General features: G+C 41.2%; 1 protein-coding gene across 6 annotated transcripts in view; it reads right to left on the bottom strand.

The window, feature by feature from the left end:
* Nucleotides 1-3,324: 3,324 nt before the first annotated feature.
* KAT6B (lysine acetyltransferase 6B) overlaps nucleotides 3,325-25,100 on the bottom strand; it is a 171,389-nt gene continuing 149,613 nt past the window's right edge. For all 6 annotated transcript variants that reach the window (XM_023527931.1, XM_011355294.2, XM_023527930.1 and 3 more), the window contains exons 14-18: nucleotides 14,156-14,387; nucleotides 13,679-13,838; nucleotides 12,700-13,044; nucleotides 10,205-10,496; nucleotides 3,325-7,399 (exon numbers count right to left, since the gene is read on the bottom strand). In XM_023527931.1, the coding sequence (XP_023383699.1) occupies nucleotides 4,857-7,399; nucleotides 10,205-10,496; nucleotides 12,700-13,044; nucleotides 13,679-13,838; nucleotides 14,156-14,387 (3,572 nt within the window). In that variant the 3' untranslated portion in view covers nucleotides 3,325-4,856. The remainder of the gene's footprint in view (nucleotides 7,400-10,204; nucleotides 10,497-12,699; nucleotides 13,045-13,678; nucleotides 13,839-14,155; nucleotides 14,388-25,100) is intronic.

The following is a 25,100-nucleotide window of genomic DNA, read 5'->3' as shown; positions in this document are numbered from 1 at the left end:
GCTTTTGTGTCAGAGGGGAGGACTTGTGGCCTGGGCCCCGTGGCTGGTCTGGCTTCCTGGAACTGCCCAGAATCTGCTCTGGGTGACTCACCTTGGAATTGAGTCCTCGTAATGACTCAGATTTGGGTGCGAAGGGAGCCATACACAGGCTCTCGGAAAAGAGATACAGACCAAAAGGGATTCTAGGGTCATAGTGGGCCCTACCTAGACTTGCTCATCACAGGATCCTAATAATTCCCTCGAAACTCATTTATCTCCTAGGTCTGATCTATTCCTTGTCCAGAGAGAAATCAGTATTTCCAGTTTAAAAAAAAATTACATTTACATGAATCCGTATGTGGAAAGGATGGAATGTCCACTGCTGGTGTTCTCGAGTCCCTACACCTTCCAACATGCTCCCACCTCTTCGTAGGGCTACGAGTCCTGCCGAGGAGCGCAGAAGCACAGATCTTTGAAGTTGGAGGTCTGGTCTCCAAGATGGCTCCTGGGAGCCAGAGGTAGGATAAAAGAGGAACAGAAGTTTTTGCAGAGCTGTTTCAAGTCTTCAGAAGTATTCATTTGGTCAACAAATATTTACTGAAAACCTACTACACACCAAAAACTGGGTTAGGAGGCCAAAAGTAAAACCAAAAACCCATGTTGTGACAAAGCGCAATGAGGGAAACAGGTAGTGAGGTGCCGAACAACTGGGGACAGGATGGGGGAGAAACCTACTTTAGACGTTGTGGTTGAAGACCCGAGGAGATGGGGTGAGCCGAGACTTGAAAGAGCACACTTTCCAAATACGGAGGGAACGTTCTAGGCTGAGAAACAGCGTAGGCGAAGGCCCCGAAGTGGCAAAGAAGTGTATTTCTGAGGAAACGCACAGGCAGGCAGGATGTGTTTGAGGACCGGCCAATCAGTGAAGCTAGAGTTCATGCGGGGAGGGGGTGGAAGGCACAGGCAGGGAGTGGAAGGTGATGGGTAGAGAGACTGGATTTTACTCCCAGTGCAAAGAAAAACCACTGAAGTTTTTTTCAGCAGGGGAATGGTATTACCTATGTTCTAAGGAGATCACTCTGGAAAGAAAAACTCACTGTGGCTGAAGTATGGTGAACAGACTGTAGGGGGTTAAGAAGGGAAGCAAGACCAGTTAGGAGGCTGCTGGAATTGTTAATAGGAAAGCGGAAGGTGACCTGGACTAACACAGCACCAAGGGACTAGTACTCAAGATTGTTTCGGAATTATTCTGGATTATTGACAGACCCTGCTGAAGAGAGGAGTGAGAAATGGAAGATATCAATTTGGTTTCTGGGTTGACCAGGGCAGAAAAGGGCAGGGAGAAGGGCTGGAGATCGCCAGTTATGTCATATCTGTAAGACATACAAAAGGTGTCAAGTCATTTGACCTTGAATCTAGAGAGAGTTCAGACTGGAGGTATAAATCTTGGTGTTGTCTTTATAGAGGGGGAATTTTAAGTCATCATACTGAGGTGAGAGAAAATTGAGTTAGTCCCAGGAAAGGGGATAGAGAAGGGAGAAGAAAAAATAGGAGTGTGGAATTATGGAAGCCTGTTACAAAGAAATTGAAGGTATCGTTTCATAATGTAATAGTACTTGTACTCTGAGTACTGACTGTAGACCAACACTTGCTTGTAACAACAAAATAACCTGTATTTATACAGCACCTAACAGTTTTAAAAACATTATGTATTTATTAGCTAAGCCTTTAAATCAGAGAGATGGCAAGTTATGGCCTTTTCACAGAGTAAAACTTTTTTCTAGGAAAAAAGAGCTGGGATTTGGAGAGATACGAGTTTGTTTCAGCTCACGAATTTTAGCTCAGTAAGTTTGGGCAATTTAGCTTCTTTGAGCCTCAATCTCCTCATCTGTGAACTGGAGACAACTAACCCATTCGCTGCACGGGGCAGGTGTGTAGATAACGAGGGAGGTCTGCTTGCTAAAGCTCTGTAACAATATTATGAGTCAATATCCATAAAACAGAATGTTGGCAGGGAAGGCGAATGCTTTCACCCCTGGGTAGGCACCCTGGAGGACTGGGAGGCAGGCAGGATGTGGGGGTGATGGAGCTCAGGCATCACACAGATCATAAGGTGCGATTAGCAAGCCACTGGCAAAGGGAACACAGAGGGAAATCTCAGTCTCCAAAGAATCTTAACACAAGAGCAAAGAGACCAGATATGTAAAGGTTTCAAAGTGAGGCCTGTGGGAAGTTCCACGAAGCTTCTGATCAGATTGTTAGCAGGCCCCTATCCCATCTCCCAGGCTCAAACAGCCTCTTGCCTGATGTGTGGGACCCACTGGGCTGCTAAGACTCTTGGCTGCTCCGGAACTGACACAACAGTTGATGCAAGCCATCGGCACACCATCACGTCCCACTCTGAAGGTGGATTAGAGGTTTCCTTTGCTGTCAGCATAGCACCTGAGACGTTCTCCTCTCCTGGCGACGGCAGCCCCTGCAGAAGTGTCTTCTTAGAAGCCCTCCCTCAGCTACTACAGATTTCCCCCCACTGACTGTCCAGTTGTTGAAGGAAAGGAACAAAAGATAAATTCTTGACACTGAGCCCAGAATGCTTTATAAGAGAAAAAGAATAAGGGTGAAACACACACAAGGCAAAGCCCGCCAGGCAGCTTCCCTCTCTGCATGCCCGTGATTCTGGGGTGTATGCACAATCCTGCCTTTTTATTCTGTCTTCTTTAAGGTTTGTGTCTGTGATCTGTACAACACTTGATTTTTTTTGTGTGTGTTAAACCACTGGTGGAAAAGCAACGTCCTGACTGGCTTCACGGGAGGGTTGTGAGCATCCACGTTTAGAGCGTAACAGGCCAGTTTCACGTGGGTGCCAAGTCGAGCATTCATTTCTCGGCTTGTTGCTTGAATAAAATCAACTGTTTTAAAAATGAGACAAAACTGTCTCTGAATTCCATACAATAATGTTTGAGGTCATTGACTTTTTTTGGGGGGTGAGGTGGGGTGGGGGTGGGGTCTAAACTTTAGATGCTGAAGAAAACATCCAAGCACTCATTCACAACAGAGCAAAACTTTCACACCTTTTATAAGAAAATGATTTTTCAAATATACAATTCCCAATTTTTTTTTGTATTAATCTTTAGAAAAATGAAGCTTGCTACCACTGTACTAGGTCCTGAGGGGAGTTTATACAGACTGTACAAATGAGACAACTGGATATTTGTGCAGGATCCCTTTGCAAATGAAGATCAAAGTCAAAAAGAAAAAAACAAATTCACTTTATTTTAAAGACAATGATTGGCATACAGAAGGTATGCACTAGCATAAAATAAACTTTCATGAAAAGCATTAAAATCCATTATAAATTAATTTATTAAATAGGTATTTGGTATATGTGATGGTTTTATTAGATATTACTCTTATTTATTGCCAACCCCCTCCCCCAAAGTCAAAACAAATCAGAAAATCTCTTAACTCCAATTTACACTAAATAATTTATTTTCCCAAAATGTGTATGTGTTCTGAGATGTGACACATGATACAGTTCAATTGGTCATTCTCTATCAATCATAATATGACAGGACACAAGAGGCTAAAAATGGCTCATCATAATTTATTTTATGTTAAAATGTACAGCTTTTTTTTGTTTTTGTTTTTGTTTTTGTTTTGTTTTTTGTTTTTTGTTTTTTTTTTTGAAGTGACTGACTAAAAAGAGAACAGATAAATACAAGAGTGTTGCTGGCTCCTATTTTATACAAGGGTTACGCCTCTCCTGCGTGGCCCTTACAGTCACCCTGGACAGGTACAAAGGCTACAAAAAAGGAAGCAATATAAACAGACACAAATAACTTTTTTGCTTTTTTACATGCGATTTGTAAGCTTAGTTTGAGCTATTCACAAGCTACTTCTCTATTTTTCCTTAAAAAATAACTCCAATATTTTATAAAGATAGAAAAATCTACAGATGGAATGAAAATGTAAAGTTAGAGGCATTTCCATAAAATAGCAACTTTACACCAAATTCACTATTTTTTTTAAATCCTGCCAAGTATTTGGACATATATGAAATGTTTCAAAACCTGACAGATAAACACTGAGATATGCTTCATTCAATAAACAGAAGTCTGCATTTATAAAACAGAAAGCTGCCTTTTTTCCCCAAAGAAATCTGTCACCAAAATGGAAAAGGGTCTCAACTTTACACCAAACATTTAGCAATAAAACCCTTTTGACTAACCAAATGGGAATAGCTTTTATAGCTCTTTACAGTTTTATAATTAACAAAAATATAGTTTTTTTTAAACCCTCAAATTAGGGCACCCTAATCAAGGCAAAAAACTTAAGAAATGGCTTACTGTTAGCACAACACTTGTACAGTACTACAAAATGCACTGTCACTAACAAAGACATTAGCGGCATGCTGAAGTGTCACCTTAAACAAAATATACAATAACTGAAATGCTAAAGGCATTTACATGGAGTGGACAGGGCAGGAAAAAAAAAAAAAGCTCTAGGTTCAGTATTAAAACAGATAATCGGGGGCGGGGGACTTGATATCCACATTGTTTAATGGAAGCAGGCACAACAAGTGGCTGCCTCCAACTGTAGTCCAAAGAGAGGCCTTCCATAGCAGAGAAATTCATATAAAAGTAACAGAAACAAAGGTACCAAAAAAGAAAAAGAAAAAAAAAAGAAAAACAACTTGTATAAGGCTTTCTGCTGCATACAGCTTTTTTTTTTTTTTTTTTTTTTTTTTAAATAAATGGTGCCAACAAATGTTTTTGCATTCACACCAATTGCTGGTTTTGAAATCGTACTCTTCGAAGGTATTTGTGCAGGTCGATCCAATAGTGATGCCCAGGGGTTTTTGTGACTGCCCATGTTGCCTACCTTCTCATGTAGGACCCATTGAGAGATTGTTTGGACATGCCCGTGTTCATGTAGCCGTGATGTCCGGGGGCTGTGTACATCATGTTACCGTGGGGTGGGGTCTGCATTGGCTGCTGGGCATATGGCTGGGTCCCCATCATGCCCATCTGCATCTGCATAGGGTATTGGGGCGTTTGATTCATGTAGCCGTGATTGCTGTGGTAGCCGCTGTTCATCATCGGCTGGGACATGCTATACCCATTCATGGCATTGAGAGTGTTCATGTTCATGTTCACAGAGTTGACATTGTAGGCTGGGGCTGGCATCAGGTTCACACTCATGTTCATGCCTCTTTGCATGGTTAAAGTCCGTGCAGGACCCTGCATGGCTACAGTCTGAGAGCGCCCATAGATTTGCGACTGATGGGTGGCAGCAGCTGGTGACAGAGATGCCGATTTGGTTCTCATGGAGACGTGGCCCTTGCTGGCTATCTGGGTTTGCAGTCTTTGGCTGTGGGAGATGCCAATATTTGATGCAGCCATGTTCCGTTGCAAAAGAGGCGGTGGCAGATTCATTGGAGGAGGAGTCAGGTTGGGGGGTGGGGTCATGGTAGCTTGTGCTTGGGGTCCCCCAGGGACGGAGTGTGGAGACTGAGAAAGCTGAACAAGCCCTGTGTTACTTAATGGTGTGGACAAAGAGGCACTGTTTGCATAGGAAGTTACAGCAGCAGAATGGCTGTAAGGCAATGAATGATCAATAAGTGTATTAGTTAACTGCTGTAGTTTGGCAAGGCTGAAGGTGGCTGACGGCTGTGGGTAGTGCCCAGCCCCAAAATCACTTTGACCCATTCGTTCATATAAGCCAATGTTGGCGTTGCCGGTCTCGGGGATCTCAGCCAGCTGCATCGGCGGGGTGAAGTTAGCAGCCATGCTACACTGAGCCAGCTGCTGGCTGCTGCTCGGAGGCCGCTCCACCACACAGCCTTGTGGAGACTTGACGCTACAGGTTGGGGGGGAACTGATACTGGTTTGCTGCAGCATGCTGCAGCTCCCGCTGATGTTGGACATCTGCTGGGTGACAGCGCAGCTGCTCTGTGTCAGATTGCTAGAGGTGAGGTTGCTATAGGAGCAGCTGTTCTGTGAAGAGCCATTCCCACAAATGCTGCCACCCATAGTGGAATCATAGCTACTTGGGTTTTCGTAGTTCTCAGTTGTGCTCTCGATACTGCCCAGGTCACTAAATCCGCTGTCTACGACTTGTTGTGAATGATCTGAAACTGATGGGACATCCATCATTGGACTGGTTTCCATGTTCTGCAATGATGGCACTGAGATGGCACTTTGATCTGGGCTGATTTGGGCATAGCTGTTTTCCAAGGCAGGGACACTTGGACTGCTGACGGAACGTACTGACTGGCCAGGATGGGAATGGACGGATGAAACTGGGCTACTGTGGTCCGACTGCTGGCAATCGTCCAGAGTGGCAGCAATCTGTGGACTTTGGTCTGCATGGGTGTAGTTCTGTAGGCTTCTACAGGCCTCTTGAGTCTCGGCACAGTCCTGGAAGGTGTCGTCCTGTTCACTGTTCTCCTGGGTCAAAGACTGAACTGCCTGGACGGTCTCAGAGTCGATTTCCATGGTTGCTGTATGTCCCTCTTTGAACTCAGAATCTACTTCTTCACTGTTCTTTTTGTCCTGTTTCTGCGCCTGTTCTTCAGGGGGCTCCTCATCAGATTCAGGTGCTGCTTCAGGGTCTCCAGCAAGCTCCTTGGGTTCACTGTTACAGGAAGCTGCAAGGTCAATGCCACAGTCCATTAAGACCTCTGGTTTCGAATGACTATGCTGGACACTAAGGTCTAAAAAAGCCTCCTGGTTTTCCAGTACTTCTTTGAAGGCTTCTCTGGGGCATTCCTCCTTCTCCGCTCCCACAGATTCCATGTGACTGTCGTCTTCATCGTCGGCATCGTGACCCTCGTTGTGAGATGGCTCCTCATCCTCTTCCTCCTCCTCCTCATGCTCCTCCAAACGCGCAGCGTCTTCTCTCTCCGTGCAGACTTCTGGTTCCGCCTTTTCCTGACTTTTAGCACCACCGGGGGCCTTCTCTACATCTCCTTCCTCTTCCTCCTCCTCCTCTTCCTCCTCCTCCTCCTCCTCCTCCTCCTCCTCTTCCTCCTCACGTTTGACTGGATCGTCTTCCAGTTTTTCACCCGGTGATTTATTTGGACTTCTAGGTGAACATGTTTCCTCCTTTCTGTTTTCATCCCGAGGCAGCAGGGGTTCCACAGCTTCCTTGGTCTCCTCCTCACTCCTGGTGGGAGTGGGGCTGCTTTTGTCTTCCAGAGTCTCCTTCTGCTCTTCCACTGTTACCTGGTCGTCAGGTTCCATGGGTGTTTCTGGCGGGGTGTACAAGTTCAGTTTAAATCCAGTCTTCCTTTCTTTGTTTGGCCTCCACTTAGAAAGACCGCGCTTTGAGCCTTTAGGCCACACTTGCTTGCACTTTAGAGGTTCAGGATTGTCTCTACTGCCTTCTTTCAAGTTATTTGCATTATGATCCATATTGTCTTAGCGAGGAGACAGAGAGAAAGGGGAGGAAGAAAAACAAAGTCTTAGAAAGCATAACCATGAATAACTTGAATTCATTCCTCTAAATTAATTAGCAAGCACTGCTTTCAATTTAGCATTTTAAGAGTTGATGGTAAAGACATAATCAAGACTAATGCAGAATAATATTGTGGTATAAACTGAGTAAATAACCTAGGCCTGGGGAAATAATGTATGCTACACACACACATACACACGCACACAGACAGTCTCAACAGAAAGTTGTGCTTTTTATAGAAAGCACATGTATAGGGGCAAATTATTTGAGTTTAAAAAACAAGACATTCTCTGATGCAAAAGCCCAGAATACTACAATGTAAAAAACAAACAAACAAACAAAAAACATTTGAACATTTACAAATTAGAAAATACAGGGGAAAAGGTTAATACTAGCTCATATCTAATCGCCTCTGTACTAGAGAAGTGAATAGAGGCCGAACTCATGTATCTATCCTGAGAAAGTGAACTTTGGTTCATGGACAATTACTGGATTGAAATGATCACAGATGACATTATTTACTTTGATTTGAATGTTCTCTCTGGCATAAAAATAAACTGTGTACCTCTGAAACAAATGAATAAATAACTAAATAGCCAAAACACAAATGCATCTGTGATCCACTACGGGACCATCATGACACAAAATATAATGTATTTAGCATGAAATTATTGAACATTAAAACACAGGTATTCCTTTTTTCACTAATTCCGTCCAGACTGTATTTTGGATCGATTTGCTGCTCAAATGTATGGTTTGAATATTACAGTAAATAAGAAACAAACCATAACTGTCAAGTTAATTTTAGTTCATCTAATACTATTTTTACTGTATATGTATACGCATATGAATATAAGTAAATATGTAAATATATTTATATAAATATAAGCAAACATATGGCACTATGTTCCTGAGATAGGAATAAAGTAAGTTTCTGAATAGTCATTTCAGCAGTAGAGTAGAGAGCCTGCCCCACGCACACATCCTCATGATTCAGCCAGGAGTACAATATATAAAGCAAACAAATGAATATATAAATAAATATAAATAAAAAACATCCAAATTTTCTTAAGATCTTTAGAAAATTAAAGATCATACTGATCTTCTGGAAGGGTCAATTTAAAGGAGAAGCTTTACCAAGAGAAACAGCCTTATTAGGAGAACAAAATTTGGAGAACTTATTTTGGAAAACAAAAATGAGATCTAATAATCAATGTGGAACAGAGATCCCTGTGCCAGAGTGGAGTGATCTCTAATCCAATCAGTACAAAGCAGTGTGAGCTTTTAGCTCATATATGTAATGAAAAGATTATACATAAACTTACCTGCAAGTATTGCATGCAAACTGGCTAGCTGAAAAGAACACATATGCGACGTAGACGAATTCCTTCCGAAGTGCAAAGTACAATACCCAGTTAACAGACATCTCGAGATGTTCACAAATGGTTTCATTTCTAGTCCCACGGGCAGGTAATAGCCATGCCAATGCCCTTGGATTCCACATTCTTAATTTCCACATGCTACTGGACCTACCATCTTTTGTAGGAAGACCTCTCTAAATCAAAAGATGAGTTTTCTCATAATTATTTTTTTTAAAAAAAGAAGGTTCTGAAAGGAATCAGGTTTAATATCACTTAGAATTTTTAAAGGCAAATGGCACAAAGTGGAGAATGAAGGCAGTGATGACTCATTTACAGGCTCCTGAGAAGACAGCTAAGAAGTGGAAATAAGGCTCAATTTCCATTAAAAAAAGATCTTTTGCTGAAGTTTGCTGTTGTTGTTTGTTCATATGTTTGTTTAAAAAAACTAAAGAACACAGCTTGGTTTCTCTATACCCAGGGTAAGATACCATTCCCTCAGCAAAACATCGTATGCAGCAATAGTATTCCTGTTAATTAAGAAAGTCAAGAAGATGTTTGCTCGTGTTCTTAAAATTGTGGCTTTTCACAAACTGAGAGTGATAACCTCTGGTGCCCAGAGAGATGAGATGGCCTGTTCTCTAGATGGGAATGAAGTAAGTTTATGAATAGAGTCATTTCAGCAGTAGAGAGCCTGCCCCACACATCCTCATGATTCAGCCAGGAGTACAAGCTTCCAGACCAGCAGGCAAGGGCTGGCTGCTTTTAAACAGGGCATCGAAGACCATTCACTGGTGTTTCCCTATTTTTTTAAAAGATAGTGTGGGGTGTCCCTGCCAGCAGCAACTATAAAATATCACCTTAAAAGAAAGGACAATTTCCTGATTTCTACATTAATCTGTATTAACAAAGCTAATAGTGACGGTGTAAGTTTAGATGATTCCCGATAATCATATATCTTAAGACACTACTGACTATAAGATGTACCATTAATTTACTAATATTTGTTTTTCAAGGAAAAAAATATTGCATTCAATGCTCACATTGATAATAATATATATCCTGATTTCAGAAATATTAAATGTGGGAAAAAGTACATATTAGAATCAAGAAATGCAGTGTGTTTCTTATTGACAGACTTCAAAGTTTGTGAGGATAAGCCAATTTGTGGAAAGTAAGATGAACCCACCTAGAGGAATGTTCTGGCCTTAGAAGTTGTTTAACATAAAATCCAATTCCAGGAAGAAGGGATAGAACCTTTTATGAATGAGAAAGGACAGATGAGCACTTATTTCTGGTGGGTCCGTACATCCTCAGAGATGCCTTTGGGCATGACTCCAGGTGCCTGCTTTTTGGCAGTAATGTACAGAGATTCAGAAGGGTAAGATTTTTATAATTCCTCCACTTACTTCTACAAGGGTCAGCATTCTTAAAGCAATGATTGTCTTTTCCTTCCTCTTCCTCTGCTTGTCTTTTCTTCCCAGGCTGATGTTGGAATGCTTTTCTCAGGACTGGCTTCCCACCATCTTCCTCCACTTCAATCTCACAGGTAGGCTCCAGCTGTGGCATTGGCCTCTCTTCATCTGAATTGTCAAAGGGCTCGTTCAGTACTTCTGTTGTCTCAGAAATGGTCTCAGTGGTTACACTGCTGTTGATCCTCCTGCGTTTACGACCCCTCTTCTTCTTTAGTACAAAAGGCCTCTGAAATTAATTCCAAACATAATACTTAAGAGCTCATGAGAAATTAAACGGTTGAGTTGATATGCAGCAAACATGTACTGAACATGTGTATGAAAACATGTGTCTGAGAATACAGAATCAAAGATTTCAGTATTGTCTTTGTACTTAACCTTCCATTTGATGTTTAACATCCCTCTTGGGCTCCAACTACACAGGTAAATATTTTCCAAATAAAACAGTTGTTTACTCAAGCAGATGCTTTGAGAGGGAACATCCTAGCAGCTTAACTGTAGATTTTAAAAGCTAAGGTTTGCTTTTTCTAGCATGTATTTTCCAGTGGTACTTGTTAGCTTTGATGTCCTGTATATTATAGCTATTAAGTCATCACGGACTCCGATGTTTCTATAAATATTGCAATAATTAACTAGCTACTGGGTAACCCATTTAATACTTGATAACTGTTCAAGGAGCACCTACTACATGCAAAGCACTCTAGGAAATACGATGGCATATAAGACTAGCCTCCTTGTTCCCATTTCATAAGACTTCCCATTTCAGGAATGATGAAAAGAGAAGAGGAAAGAGTACTGGAGAAAAGACTACTCTACTGTTCAAATGTTAACAGAGTCATTTATTGGTGGCTGCAGAGATGTCAGCAAATTTTACAAAATATTTCGATTAGAAGGCACATAAAATAAAAGATATGCGAGGTCGATCTTATTTATATAAAATGTAAAGTTTTTTTCTAACTGCACTGAAGTTTGACACAAATGACTCCCCATAATTTCAATTATGAAACATGTTTTCACAAGTGAAAAGTATTTAATGATACAAAATTCAAAAAGAAGAATAACAGGAAGATTTGCTGCTAAAATATAAATCTGTCAATAATGGGCCCCCAAAGTTACTGAAAATACATTGCAAAGAAGGGTTTGAAATGCATGAAATGCATGGGGAAAACTCAAACTCCAGGTAAACTGTACCCAAGAATTACTGTGTCTCACATTTTTTTAACTCTCTGAATGTTCCCTAAAGTGCACATATAAGCCTGAAAAATCATATCCTATAATTTAATATTTATGGATATTAATCTCTCAATTGGCCTGCCCTCCCTAATACACAAGAATTTTCCCAAACATGAGTACAGCCAATATAAAGAGCTGGTTTTCTTTGGGCTAGGTCCATTTATATGGTGGTATTCCATATCATGCCTTGGATGATCCTGATTTTTCATGTTTTTAAAACAAATTTCTTTTTGTTATATACGTAAAACACGAATACATTTGCCTTGTGAGAAGTCGAAACATTATTCATAAGCCTGAAGTCCACTTTATGGGATGCTCCTTTCTAGCACCGCCCCACAGCTGCCCTTCCATTAAGAGGGTCCAGGCTTTGAAGAAAGTGCACCAAGCTGGGAGTCAGGACAGCAGGATCTTGGACAGACATCACAGAGGATGGCCTTGGGTAGAGTCTTAACTTACTCTGTGTTATCTCTATTAGTCTTGGCTACACTAACACTATCTGTCCCCTCCCTCCCTATGTCACAGACAGAGACTGAAGACAAAGATAGAAGATCTGGGTTGAGCAATTACCTAAAGACATTATCAATTCTTTACCTTCTGCACAGGGTGCATGTAGAGAAACCACCAGGCTACTAAGACATGAGAAATTTCAGTAATGTGTACTTGGCTGCAAATACAAAATATCAGCATCCAAATGAAGGGCCTCAAATACTTTCTAACAATTCTATGTTGAGAACAAGAAAAAGAAATAGAATTAGGAGCCCTGGGCTTACATTACAGTCTGAACACTCATCTGGTTCTGGCTCCATTTCCAATGAGTTGTGTTATTGGACAAGTCTCCTAGCTTCTCTAGCCTTATTTTCATCAAAATTCCTCAAAGGGTGGTTTACATGCTCTCCAGGGCCCTTTTCTGTTCCCAGAGCCTGACTTACTCAGGTACCACAAACCAGCAGGTGGCAGTAACTACCAGACTAGAAAGCCAGCCTGTCCCTGGTTTCCTGTTGCCAGCACTAACAAACCTCGAGAAGTAAACACAATCATGACCATAAGATAAACGATGATGATACATGATCTGCGAAATTGGATACAAATAAACTATATCTAAAGAATAAGGAGTGAAACAAATACTAATAGAATGTTTGTAATGACAAATAAGATTTGATTGAAACCGACTCAAAGACCGAAACTCTAAACAGACATACCTTTCTCTTTATGGCAACCGACTGTGGTTTGGTCAGTCTTGGAGGAGAGCTTTGTATGTTTTCTTCCTCTTCCTCTTCTTCCTCCTCCTCTTCCTCCTCTTCCTCTTCTTCCTCCTCCTCTTCCTCCTCCTCCTCCTCTTCCTCTTCCTCCTCTTCTTCACTGCTCTCCTTAGACAGCTCGACCAGTTGCCCTCGCTCCCCAGCCACTGGCCGGCTCTCCGGGGAATGCAAATATTTATTCTTCGATTGTACTTTTGCAGGTGATTGCCTACTGTTAGCTCTAGATGACAGGATTTCTTGCTCCTCCTTTTCCCAGCAGCTCGCTTGTTCCATTAGCCGCTCAGCCTAAAGGGGGTGGGGGGGGGGCGCGGGGGGGGGGGGGGGGGCGCGGGGGGAGAGGTAAAAACGGCAGGCCAGTGAGAGGGCAGTTATGCAGCCAGAGCCTCTAGGGAGCAAAGGCAGAGGATCTCTAAGTCACTTCTGATCAGAACAGCCAGCCAAGCAATATTCCGGCAGCATCATCTTAGGACTCCTTGACATCAGTTAGGATAACAAATCAAAGAAGATTGCGTTTCATGGGATATTTAGCAGTATTAATGATGCAGCGAATTGATTTGAGTCCTTTATCACTACATTACATGCTCAGTGGCATGGAGCATTTTAAGCAAGTTCATAAACACAAAGAATCGATTGACACTGCAGCCTTGGAGCTCAGCACCAAATTTGATCTGATTACATGCTGTCAGTAGTGAAAAATGCTGCTTTGTGATCAATAATAAATGTTTCATTTTTCATACTCAATTCAATAAAATTATCATGTCTTACCATGCAACCTCAGTTAGATAAATTAGTGCCATATCATTTCACAAACTCTCTCGACATAACCAAGCTTTTGACAATGATGTTAAATGACTTTCTTAGCTTAAGAATACTACAAGATTGAAGTCACACAAGTTAGGCCGAGGAAGCTGTTCATTACCTCTTTTTCAGCTTCTCGCTCTTCTTCAGAAACTGCAGCATTAGAAATTAGAATTGGCGTCCACCTCAGACTCTCTGGATCAAGTTCATTGGAGCGGGAACAGGTTTTCAGCTTTTCCATGTGGCCCAATATCAACTTTTCCCTTCTAATGATAACAAATCTGTAATGTGATGAGGCAGAACAAAGTGCAATCAAAAGCTGAAGTTTCATTTCACCTTCACATAATGACATATGCTAGCACTAATATTACCTGGGTTAGGAAAAATCAGAAAGCTCATCAATGAAGAAGTACAGCAAACTGAAATTTGACCAGCAAAAAAAGTGTCATTTCCTGTTTTCTTTTAGGAGAAAAGTTTTTAATAATGCCATTGGGAAACCTCTTATCTTTAACTGGAATAAATCTGCCTGACTCCAGGGATCCTTTCCACTGTAAGATGCTTGAGAGGCAGCCGGGTTGCCCAGGGCACCAGTACTCACCTGCCATCCCTCTTGTCGATCATGTGAAGGTGCTGCAGAGTGGTGGCGATGTCATGTGGGCACATGCCTGTAGCTCTGCTGATCGCCTTGATGCTGATGTGCCTCTCATGGTGGTGGTAGAGATATTCTAAGATGACACTCTTCCAATAGGCCAGGTAGGAGAGACGGCCCAGATCAGAGAGGGGCTTTTCAGGAGATCCTGCTTGGCCTTCTCTTCTAGAAAGCAGATAGCCTAGGGCAGAAAAAGCAAAGTCAACCTTGCTGTGGTGTTTTCAGACACTGGAACAGGGGCCCCTCAAAATAACACAGGTAGCATCAAGGTAAAAACATCGCATCAGAGAAGAGCACAAAGTTTATGTATGTAGTCTCTTCTCACTTACAGTGATTAGATCTCCATGAAGTTTGTGCTTCCGAATCTTTTACGGTGGCACTGTAAGTCAATTCATGCAACTAGCGGCAGTATTCCAAACATACATGGTGACATGCTTAACAAAACCAAGTGAAGATATTACTTCTGATGAGTCTCAACATCCGAGTTTCCCATCAGCTTTAGATTCTTTCAAAAAGTAAATGTCAGGCACTTACTCAGAAATCCTGTTGAGGGACCACCCCAAACATTAATGGGCAAGTTGTTTTCCACAGGAAAGACCTAATGACCCTTTGACAGCTGGGTCTTAATAAAGAGAAGGGCCTCTGTTGACTCGGATTCTATATTGCTTGTTACATTTAACTAGCAGGCTGATCTGAAGCTTTGTTTTAGGACTAATGAAGGAATGTCTTTTAAGTCCTGCTGCAACTCGCATCAGCTCCACTAGCTCTATTTTCATCTCTTTCATGGAAATTAATTTATAATCCAACCCCAGAATGTTGTTCCTACAAATTAAAACAAAACAAAACGACCTCCTTAAAGCACACTGTTTTATGTATACTCAGAGAGTCCCTGAGCACGGAAGCTTTAGAACGTGCATTTTACAGCATTCCTGTGAAGGTTCTTTGGCAAAGGAACTTTAAAATGAGAGAAACTTTAAATCCACTTGAAGGTAATGAATGAAAGCTAGCGGCTGTCTGAGTAATTAAGAGCCACTTATGGAGCAGAGAAGAAATGCTATAAACTAATGGTGTCTACCTTGCTCTAATTATCTATTTCAACAGCCTCGCCTTCATGAACTTCCTAAATTTAAACAAACATCAACCACATACAGTAGGTGGCAGCAATTACAAAATCATGCTGCTCTGTAAACCACCCAAATCTTCAGCATTTTTCTTTTTTATCTACATTTCCAAAATGGCTGCATTCTCAAGAATTTTCTCAATTTTGATTTTTTTTTTGTCAGAAAGAGAAATGCTTCTGATGCATTTTCCTGCCTCTCAAAATCACTGTAAATAATGCAGAAATACAGAATAAAAAATCCAACCTGACCTCAGAGAGGTATAACACAGCATTTTGCATTTTGACGGTTTTAATCTGAATGCCATTATAAAGAATAGGCATACATTTAACTTTAGGTTTTGCTGAAATCTTTTGACTTATTTGTCTCTTTAACTCCTGTTTAAGTGCAAAGAATTTGATTGAATGCAAACAAGCACCACAAAATTTTACAGTCAAACCATTATACACACATCATTCGGCTGCACACAGAGGCTTTCAAGAGCAGTGTGTCAGGAATGCTAACAGTGATGGCTACTGTGCCGAATCCAGCCTATGTAGTGCCCTGTCGATATGGAGAAAAACTCTCTGCCGCCAGAGTACAAAGGGTGCCCAAACCTCAGAACACAGATAATTGGCACATCCGTCACCTGCCTTCTAAGTGCTTGGAGCATGCTGAGAAATTTACGCAGTCGGCTGGAGGTCCCAGCTCTGTACTCCTGGGGGGAAGAGAACCATAGTACCGTGGATGTGGAACTAGCCCCCTTTTTGTCCATGAGATCCCACAATTAAAAGTCCCCTGCAGTGACTATAAAATTCCCTACCCCTTCACTGGTTCTTATCTGAGCCCCACAGTTGGGGACAGAAAGCGCCCCCCGCTCCCCCAGCTTAGCAGAAAGATTTCTATATAACCAAAATGGTCAGAAGATGGCATGTGCCCTCCCTACCTTACGTCCCCCACTACGATGAGCAACCTTATCCAGCAAGCACATGTATTTCTTTGTTCCGTCTTCTCTTCCCACAACCTCTACTCTGGGCTAAGAGGAAGCAGTCAGAATCCCCCCAAAACATATTTTACACAGCTGTTCATGTTTTTACATCCAGAGGTAGTACAAATACACCTTATTGAAGAGTCTGAGCCAAAAGTGATTAGGCCACTGGAACCATCAGGCAACTTTGGGTCTGTGGAGAGCATTTAGGCACAAACCTTTCAGCATCGGCTACTCCCATTATGTTAAATGGCTGTCTCCGGGGACACTCCCTTGGACACAGTCCGCAGTCTATGAATGACACTGTCATGGAAGAGTACTGGGACCTGATGGGGGCAAGGGAGTGAGCAGTTGGGCAATGAGCCCCGACGAGCATGCATACACCGAGCCCACTGGACTTTCACAGCAACTGTGCTAGCAAATGCTACGAAGCAGGGAGGCTACCAACATCTGCCAGGAAGTGATATTTTTCCTGGGTGCTGGTGAGAAAAAACTGCAAACCAAAACTCCAACCAGAAAACATCAAGCCGGTTTTCTGGGATGATATGTACCAACATTACAGACCACACAATGCCACTGTCCAAAGGTGTTAGTTTTTCCTTCTCCACTTTGACCCTCCAGGAGGCTATTATAACAATGAAAGGAACTTACACTTATACTAAGAGCCATCTGTAAGTCTACAAAGTCTCCTTCTGGAGACATTTTTGGTTTAAAAAGAATAAATTTCAATAATCAAAATAACCAAGGATAAATTTATGATTCCTTACTAGTTAAGTGAAATCACTTGTCATATGTTAAAATATATAGCTGAGAAGAAAAAGCTGTGTCATGTCAATTCTAATCCATTTGCACATGAGGCCGATGTAATGTATAATTTAAATTTTACCTGCAGCAGGCACTCTCCCTCAAAAAGCTGTAGCTGGTGGCATTTCACTACTCTGAGCTTCATAACTTGGAATGTTTTAAAGAATGAATTTCTTGCCATCTTTTGTTTCCTTTTACTTTTTCTAGGCTCCTCAAATAATAATTACTATATATCCCAGTAACAGACTAATTTTTGGTAAGAATGTTTACTTATTGAGTAATTAGAGAGATGTGGTAGTTACAGCTTTTTAAATTTAACTTACCAAAAAGATTCCAAATAATTGATCTAAGATGCAGGGAAATAAAAAGCACTTATCTTGGAAGCCGATGTATTATCCTGAAGCATCTGAAACAAGTACAATACACCCCTGGTGAATAGATTCCCATGGTGCTCTAACACTTTCCCTAACTCAGGATACTTTCAATCAGAAAACCTGAACTATCCCTGGGGAAACCTGGCTGTTCAGACTAAAAACAAAGTGATGTTTGAAGGCTAAATCCCAGTAGCTGCAGTATAATTAATCGCTGGTGAAATTATTCCCTTTAAATTGTCTGTGAGCCAGAGGTGCTGGTGAACAGCACTCTGCAAATCAAGAGACTTGTAATTGAAAGCTAACTGGCCTGGAAACCCCTATCCACATCAACTATCTTGATACTTGTGAAAGCTGGCTCCCTCATTTGCTTCACTTGAACTACTAACCCAGGAGAAGGTGAGGTCTGAATTTCAGGGTATGGAGCACATACTTAATTCAAAAGATTATCAAGGTGTTTGCTGAAAAGTTAAGAAGGCACAAAGTGATGTCTGCAGAAAGTAACCATTTCTAAGCTGTACTGCAAGAGACCCAAATTGACTCCACCTCTTTTAAGGCTGAACTACTTGAAGAGAATCAACTGTCATGTTAACTAGCTCTGAATCCTTGCGTTTGAAATGGTTAACTCCCTCCTAGAGGGAGGGAAAAAAAGTGGTAGAGAGTTGCTTTCCTGTAGACAGATCTGTTAGAAGGACCTATCTAGACAAGGTAAGACTTGTTTTTGCAGTCGTAAATTCTCAAATTAACTGAACTCCCAGCATATTAATTGCGAGGTTAACCCTTTTAAAATATGACACATTCCTTCCTCTTAAGCTAGTAATATTTCAAGATTGTAGACTGGACCGGAAGGGGAATAATGTTCTTAGGCAAGAATTTACCACCACAAAGGCAGCCACCCTTCACCCTTGCAGACCTTCGTCTTCTACCACCTGGAATCAAACCATACAAAAGTATAAACTTTGGCAAGCTACTCACAACTCCCATCTGTCTGGATTATGTGACTTTAGGGTAACTAGCTGCTTTTGGGGGGAAGATAATCTTCAATGATTACACACCTCTCATCAGACACCTGTTTATCTCAGCAAACCCTACTAAAAGGTTTGTTATCAGTAGACAGCACTAGGTTTGCAAGCCTGGGAACAGATACCAGGCCAGGGATTTATGGCGGCTCTTGAGCAGAGGAGATCTGATAACTCTAACCATGTATCTGGTGACTGGGGACAGAAATTCACTGGTTTACACTCATCAATTACTGGTTTCTGGGGTTAAACAGCTCTGTGACCAAGTGGGTAAATGGCATGTTATCAATTTAAATAATGATAAATGAACTTGACAGGCTATTTATGTCTCCCTGTAGCAATTTTGTGATTTTGCAATTAAAGAAGGAAGCTGGACCTTAGCCTTTTCCATTGTTTTAAGAGAATAGGAATGTTCTAAGTCAGGGGTCCCCAGCTCCTGGGTTGTGGACCAGTACTGGTCCATGGCCTGTTAGGAACAGGGCTGCGCAGCAGGAGGTGAGGGAGAGAAGCTTCATCTGTGTTTGCAGCCGCTCCCCAGCACTAGCATCACCGCCTCAGGTCCACCTCAGATCACCACACATTAGATTCTCATAGGAGCACCAGGTCCCTGGTGCCAAAAAGGTTGGTGACTACTGTTCTAAGTTACCTGTAACCTGCCTGAATTCTTAACTGCTTGCTGTTCATTAAAAGATATAGATGCCTCCTAGCAAAAATGAGGGAGATAGTTTCTATTTTAAGAGATTGGTTTTGAAAATTTGTAAGTTTAAGACATCTCTCCCATAATTCTATGGGCTTGAAGTAAGTATATCACAACTTGAGTAAATATTGCTTGATTTCTCAACAGACCTCTCAGTCCACTTCTTATAAACCAGGGGTTTTCAGGAAGGGAGAATACAGACCAGCAGTATCAGCAACACCTGGGAACTTGGTAGACTTGCAAATTCTCAGACCTATGAATCAGAAACTTTGGGAGCGGGACCCAGCACTTATGCTTTAACAGGCCTTCCAAGTGATTCTGATTTATACGAGTTTTAGGACCACTGCTATAATCTTTGCTATGGAGCTGTTTGTTAGTTTTGATGAGGATGTGGAAATTGCCTTGTACAGTAGGAGAGCTGCTCAACAGACAATACAGCTGAAGAATCTCAGACAGGTGAGGAGACCACGCCCAGCTCCTTGTGGTAGAGAACCGGGAACAAGAATCTCTAAAGCCCCACCAGACTGAAATTCAGTAGAGGTCACTGAGTTGCTGAGAGGCTTTGTCCACAAGTTCCACGCCCGTGCTTCTCAACCTTCACCTCTTGTTACAACTGGACTCTGATTCGGCAGGTCTGGGTGGGGCCTGAGACTCTCCATTTCTAACAAATTCCTATACTATGGACCTCACTTGAAGAGCAAAGGTTTATACATTAAATCAGTGGTTCTCAAAAGTTTTGGTCTCAGGATCTCTTTACGTTAAAAAAAAATTTACTCAAGAGTTTCTGTATGTAAGGGCTATATATCTATTAATTTTATAGAGAAATGTGGCAAATATTCATTTAATTCATTAAAAACCCCAATAACCCATTCTGTGTCAACATAATTTTTATGAAAAAAATACATTTTCTAAAATACAAAAAAAATAGTGAGAAGAGTGGCACTGGTTCACATTTTTGCAAATCTCTTCAATATCTGGCTTAACAGAAAACAGGTAGATTCTCGTATCTGCTTTGGTATTTAGTCTACTGTGGTATCACAGGTCATGAAAGTTCCTGAAAATTCCACTGCACTCTCATGAGAGAATTAAACTAAAAAGGACAAATAGTATCTTGGCATTACTTTGAAAACAGCTGTGACCTTGGAGACTACCTGAAAGGGCCATAGGGATTCCCCAGGAGTTTCTGGACCCAACTTTGAGATCATCTGCATTAAATAAAAGATGAGAAGAATTTTTAAAAGTCGGGCAACAAGGCCACGGGTACTTTAAAACAATATGGGATTTACTGAATACAGTAAGACAGATCATAATAGGCACTATACATTGGTTAAAAGCAATGCTGGTTCTAGAGACGGGCTACCTGGAATGGAATCCGGGGTCTACCATATACCAGCTGTGTGACCCTGGGCAAGTTATTTAACCCCTCTGAGCTTCAGATCCCTCATCCGTAAAATGTGGAGAATAATCACACCTATCACATAAGGTTGTTGTAAGAATTAAATGAATTAATAAAAAGCATGAGCAGTCCTTGGCCTATTATAGCAAACTCATGTAAGTGTTAGGTATTATTATTATTCAACACAGTGAATGAACAAAATCTCCAGGTGATCATTTGGGTGACTAGGTATCTTTATGTAGGGGGAAGAAACAGTTATTTGGACAGCAGGAAGGAGATAGACTGCTCTATAGAGTCAGACCGAGAAGGGGTACTTTTATTTTCCGACTTTTGCCTAAGGTACCTAAAAACCACTCTATTCACTCCACTGCCTCAGAGACAAGTTCCCCCCATCCTTGCCCCACCCCTAAGCTAACCACCCAAATATAAATTTAATTAAAGGAAGAAGCCATGAAAATTAAAGGAATGATCCTAAGAAACTGGCGACTGAAAGTTTCCAGCAAGCACAGTTCTGTGCCTCTCAAATTCCCTTTGGCTCTTAAGTCCTTAACTTCAAGGACCACTCTCAAGAAATAGCAAGCCGGTCAAACCACAGGAACAATGACTGCTTGAGGGCTTCAGCAGAACCCAGAGACAGTCCCAGGGCAGATGAAACAAAGACCTAAATATCCTACAAGACCCAAGTGTGTCCCTGGGAAAATGGCCCGAGCCAGTGAAACCCAGAGAATGGAGACAGCGGGTCTTTGGGGAAGAAAGGCTGGCTGCCCTGGGTCACATACCAAGCTTTTCCTAAGTAAGCTCCTTTTTAATATCTTCCTTCTCAAAGATCCCATGAGCCCCTCAGCAGACTGCTCCAGTGCTGAGCTCCTCCTCAATTATGCACAGGGGCCACTGATCTTTCTTACTGAACCTCCTCCCCAAGTCTACTCAGGAGAGAATTGGGGTTCCCTCAACTCTGCTAAGTAGAAAATGTATGGTGGGGGCATGACTCCCCTGCTGCTGTGGGAAGTGTGTGCACACAAAACTACAGGCCATGCAGGAATTCACCAGATGAGTTCCATGATTTTGTGAGTGAGTGGGGACTCCCTTGAAAGGAGTGGTCATTCTGTGAGTTAGCCATCCAGAGAAAAGGTAGGTGTTTATATGAACCCCCAAAAATGAATTCACAAATAGGGCATCAGGTGGCAGAAAAGGGGACCCTCTTCCCTCTGTGGCACCCTTGTGTTGAGGAGGGTAGACACCTGTGAATGAGCTCCTCCTGGGCTGGTGGTGACCAGGGCCAAAGACAGACCCTGTGAGACAGCCACAGGCCGAAGATGAGTCAATGGTATTTTTATAATTGATAATGTAATTCGGTGAGAATGCCTCTTTATTTTTCCTTTACCTATCCTCTAGTCTAGCCTAATGGTTCTCAACCCTGGCTGCATATTAGAATCACTCAGGGGCTTTTAAAAACTTTGAATGTCTGAATCCCACCCAATCTCAACTCTTGCCTACCTCAGGCCAGTATGGGCTCAGATGTATTATGGGTTATAATAAGCAAAGGGTCATGGGGACTACACCTTGGCCGGAATGTTAAATGGGGGTGCAATATCAATCTCACTCCTCCACTTCTGCCACCCCAAGGGTTGTGGTAGCAGCAGTGGTGCCTAATGAGAGATCCAAGTAAAAGGTGAATCTTGGAAGAAATGGCAATATCTAAGAGTTGAGGCTAGGGAGGAGACGGTCACTCGGTGAAGAGAGCTCTGTGACAGACTTCACAGAAGTTTCATTTATTTAAACATTTAACTGAGAAATATTTGTTTATGTGTGGCGTGTCACCATATCGGCAAGGTCCTGGTCTAGTGTATTCAAAGAATATATAATTTTTATTTCTAAGAAGATGACCATGTATGAAATAGGTTTGGTCTCTCAATTTTCTTGTTAGAAAAATGAGCTACCTCTGACAAGAATAATATGATCATGGAACAAGAGATGTAATATTTGGTCAATAGCACTTATTCCCAAACTAAAATCATTTGGGGGAGGCAAGAATTTTAAAAAATATCTTTCCTTAAATATATTTGGGAAGTAACCAGATTCTTCATGAAGACCACTGACTATTAAAAATCTAAGTAAAGCTTTGATTCGTCACACAGAGGCACTTCTAGTTAGGTAATGGTAAAGTACCAGTACCGTGGCCTTTGAAGTGACAGAAGTTAGAAAGACATGTCAGAATAATGTCCTCCTCTTTGACCTTTTAAAATTTTGCACAGTTCAAACCAGTTTTAAATTCTAGAAAGCTTTATGAAAAACAAATTTATAAAGAAAAAAATTTTAAGGTGAAAGTTATTTGGCATTTTACAATTACTTCCTCTCTTATAATTAAGCAAAAGATCATAGATTCAATCTGAAAAACTATTCCAGAAACTTAATTTAATTCTTCCAAGTATAAACCTGTATAAACATTTAAATTACAAATTCCTGGTAATTTACCATGAAAAGTTGTTAAGATTTTAAACACTGCATTAAACAAATAAAGCATCTGCTCCAAGGAGTTAACTGCGTGTTCTTATAATGCTTCACCTGTAAGACCATTCTTCTGTTATTAAAACATTACAGTTGACCTTTTCCTTAAGTAAATTACTAAAAGCAAAAACTGGCGTTTCTTTTGCCCACTTTTATAAATTTGAGGTTCTGTGGGGGCAGCTGAGATAATCCATTAGAAAAGGCCTAGTTGTCTGGTCCGATCCTACCCAGCGGTCTGAGTGGGCATGTTTATAGCAGTGTGGACACTGCCACTGATTTCAGAACCAAGCTTTGGGAGGTGGGGCGTTGTAAGAGCAACTGGCCTTTCTATTTGCATTCCCACTACCCCCGAAAATAGCGTGCGTGTGTGTGTGTGTGTGTGTGTGTGTGTGTGTGTGTGCGCGCGCGCACCAGCTATGATTTTCAAAACCAGGACAAAGTATGTTATAATTCCAATTCTGGGTGATGAGCTTTCATATAGCAAGACTGAAGAAAAAAAAGTGAGAATAAAAATCTCTCTAAAATTTTTCTTTGTTTTCGAAGTACACTTCTAAAGAAAATTTGTCAGTCTTTGAGATCACTTCCTAAAATCAAAGCACAGCCCCATCACTCAATCTGATTGATCAACTAATGCTGAAAATATAAGGTAGGAAAACTATCTCTAGTTGTCCTCAGGTCATCTAGACAAACAGTCCTATGTCACTGGTATACAGAAATCGAAAGCTTCTCTTTTCATTTATTTTTAATTTATCTCTCATAAGCTTTCAAGCAGGATTTGAGGTAAAAAAGCCTCTGGCAATAAATGATGGTGTCCCCACAGGGTTACTGATGAGCACATTTTGACAGATGTGCAAGCACGCATGGAGGCTGGGGGTGCAGGCCGAGGTGAAATGATGTGTTCAATTAAGTGACTAGCTGGTTTGCCAGTGGAACTGGTGTCATGTAGGTATCTAGCCTTTAATCCTATAGTTAAAGTCCAAATTGGCTACAGTTAGATGTTAACTGTTGGAAAAACAAAAACATACGAAATATCAACACTGGCAGTATTAAAAAATATCAATTACTACTCCTTCAGTTAGTAGGTGACACCGTTCTTGAAGTCTGCTTTTTAGATAGGCCCCTTAATATTGGCAGTATTTAAGAGTTGAGACATCAGTAACAATGCGTTAATATTAGTATAGCTTTTGCCACAATATACTAAAACTATCCCCACGAGCTTTTACACTATATGGTCAGTGTTAACCAAAGAATCTCTATTCAATTTTCAAAGGATTGGAATGGTTTTGTAGTGTGTTCACCAGTTGAGTACCTACTGCGTTCTAGGCCCTTTTCTAGTTAGGTTGTATACAAGGCACTCCATTTTCCAAATTTAATAAGGAAAAAAGCTCTGAGAGTTTAATTTGTTAACCAGTATACAACTGCTGAAGGCAAGAACCCTAAACTTATGTAAATAATAGGAACTCAAATTGACATGTTAACAGCTAAAGTTCATTTTTTAAGAATCAATTCAATATGCTACATGCAAACAATCAATCATGCTGCAATCATCATTTACAAATCAAAGTATAATGCAGATACTCATGGGGGTACATACAACTAGGTGGAAGTGTGTGATTATGGACAAGGAGATTGAAACTGTAAATTATGTAACTGTCTCTTGTAATTACCCTGCTTGGGAACCAAAAGGAACTTCCTGTATAATTTTGCAGAATGGGGACAGAGATACAGAATCGCTTTTTAGTTGGTTTTAACCCTTCAATAGCTATTTAATTATGTGTGATGAGGTCAAAGAAAGTTTATGCTTAATTTATGAAAAGTTGGCAGGGAGCTATTTCAAAGTAATCCTCTGAGAGGCTCCAGATTATTAATGAAACCTAATGAGTTCTCTTCCTCTTCAAGAAAGATTTATCTAAATTATTTGGTAAAATAAACAACATTTAAAACAAATTCACAAGTGTCATTCATTTTATTTCCTCTCTAAAAACATTCATTATGGTCTGCAAGTTTTTAACTG

Source organism: Pteropus vampyrus, unplaced genomic scaffold (genome assembly GCF_000151845.1).
Source record: "Pteropus vampyrus isolate Shadow unplaced genomic scaffold, Pvam_2.0 Scaffold20, whole genome shotgun sequence".
NCBI lineage: Eukaryota > Metazoa > Chordata > Mammalia > Chiroptera > Pteropodidae > Pteropus > Pteropus vampyrus.
The sequence above is the reverse complement of the archived record's forward strand: the minus strand, read 5'-3'. Positions and strand labels throughout refer to the sequence as shown.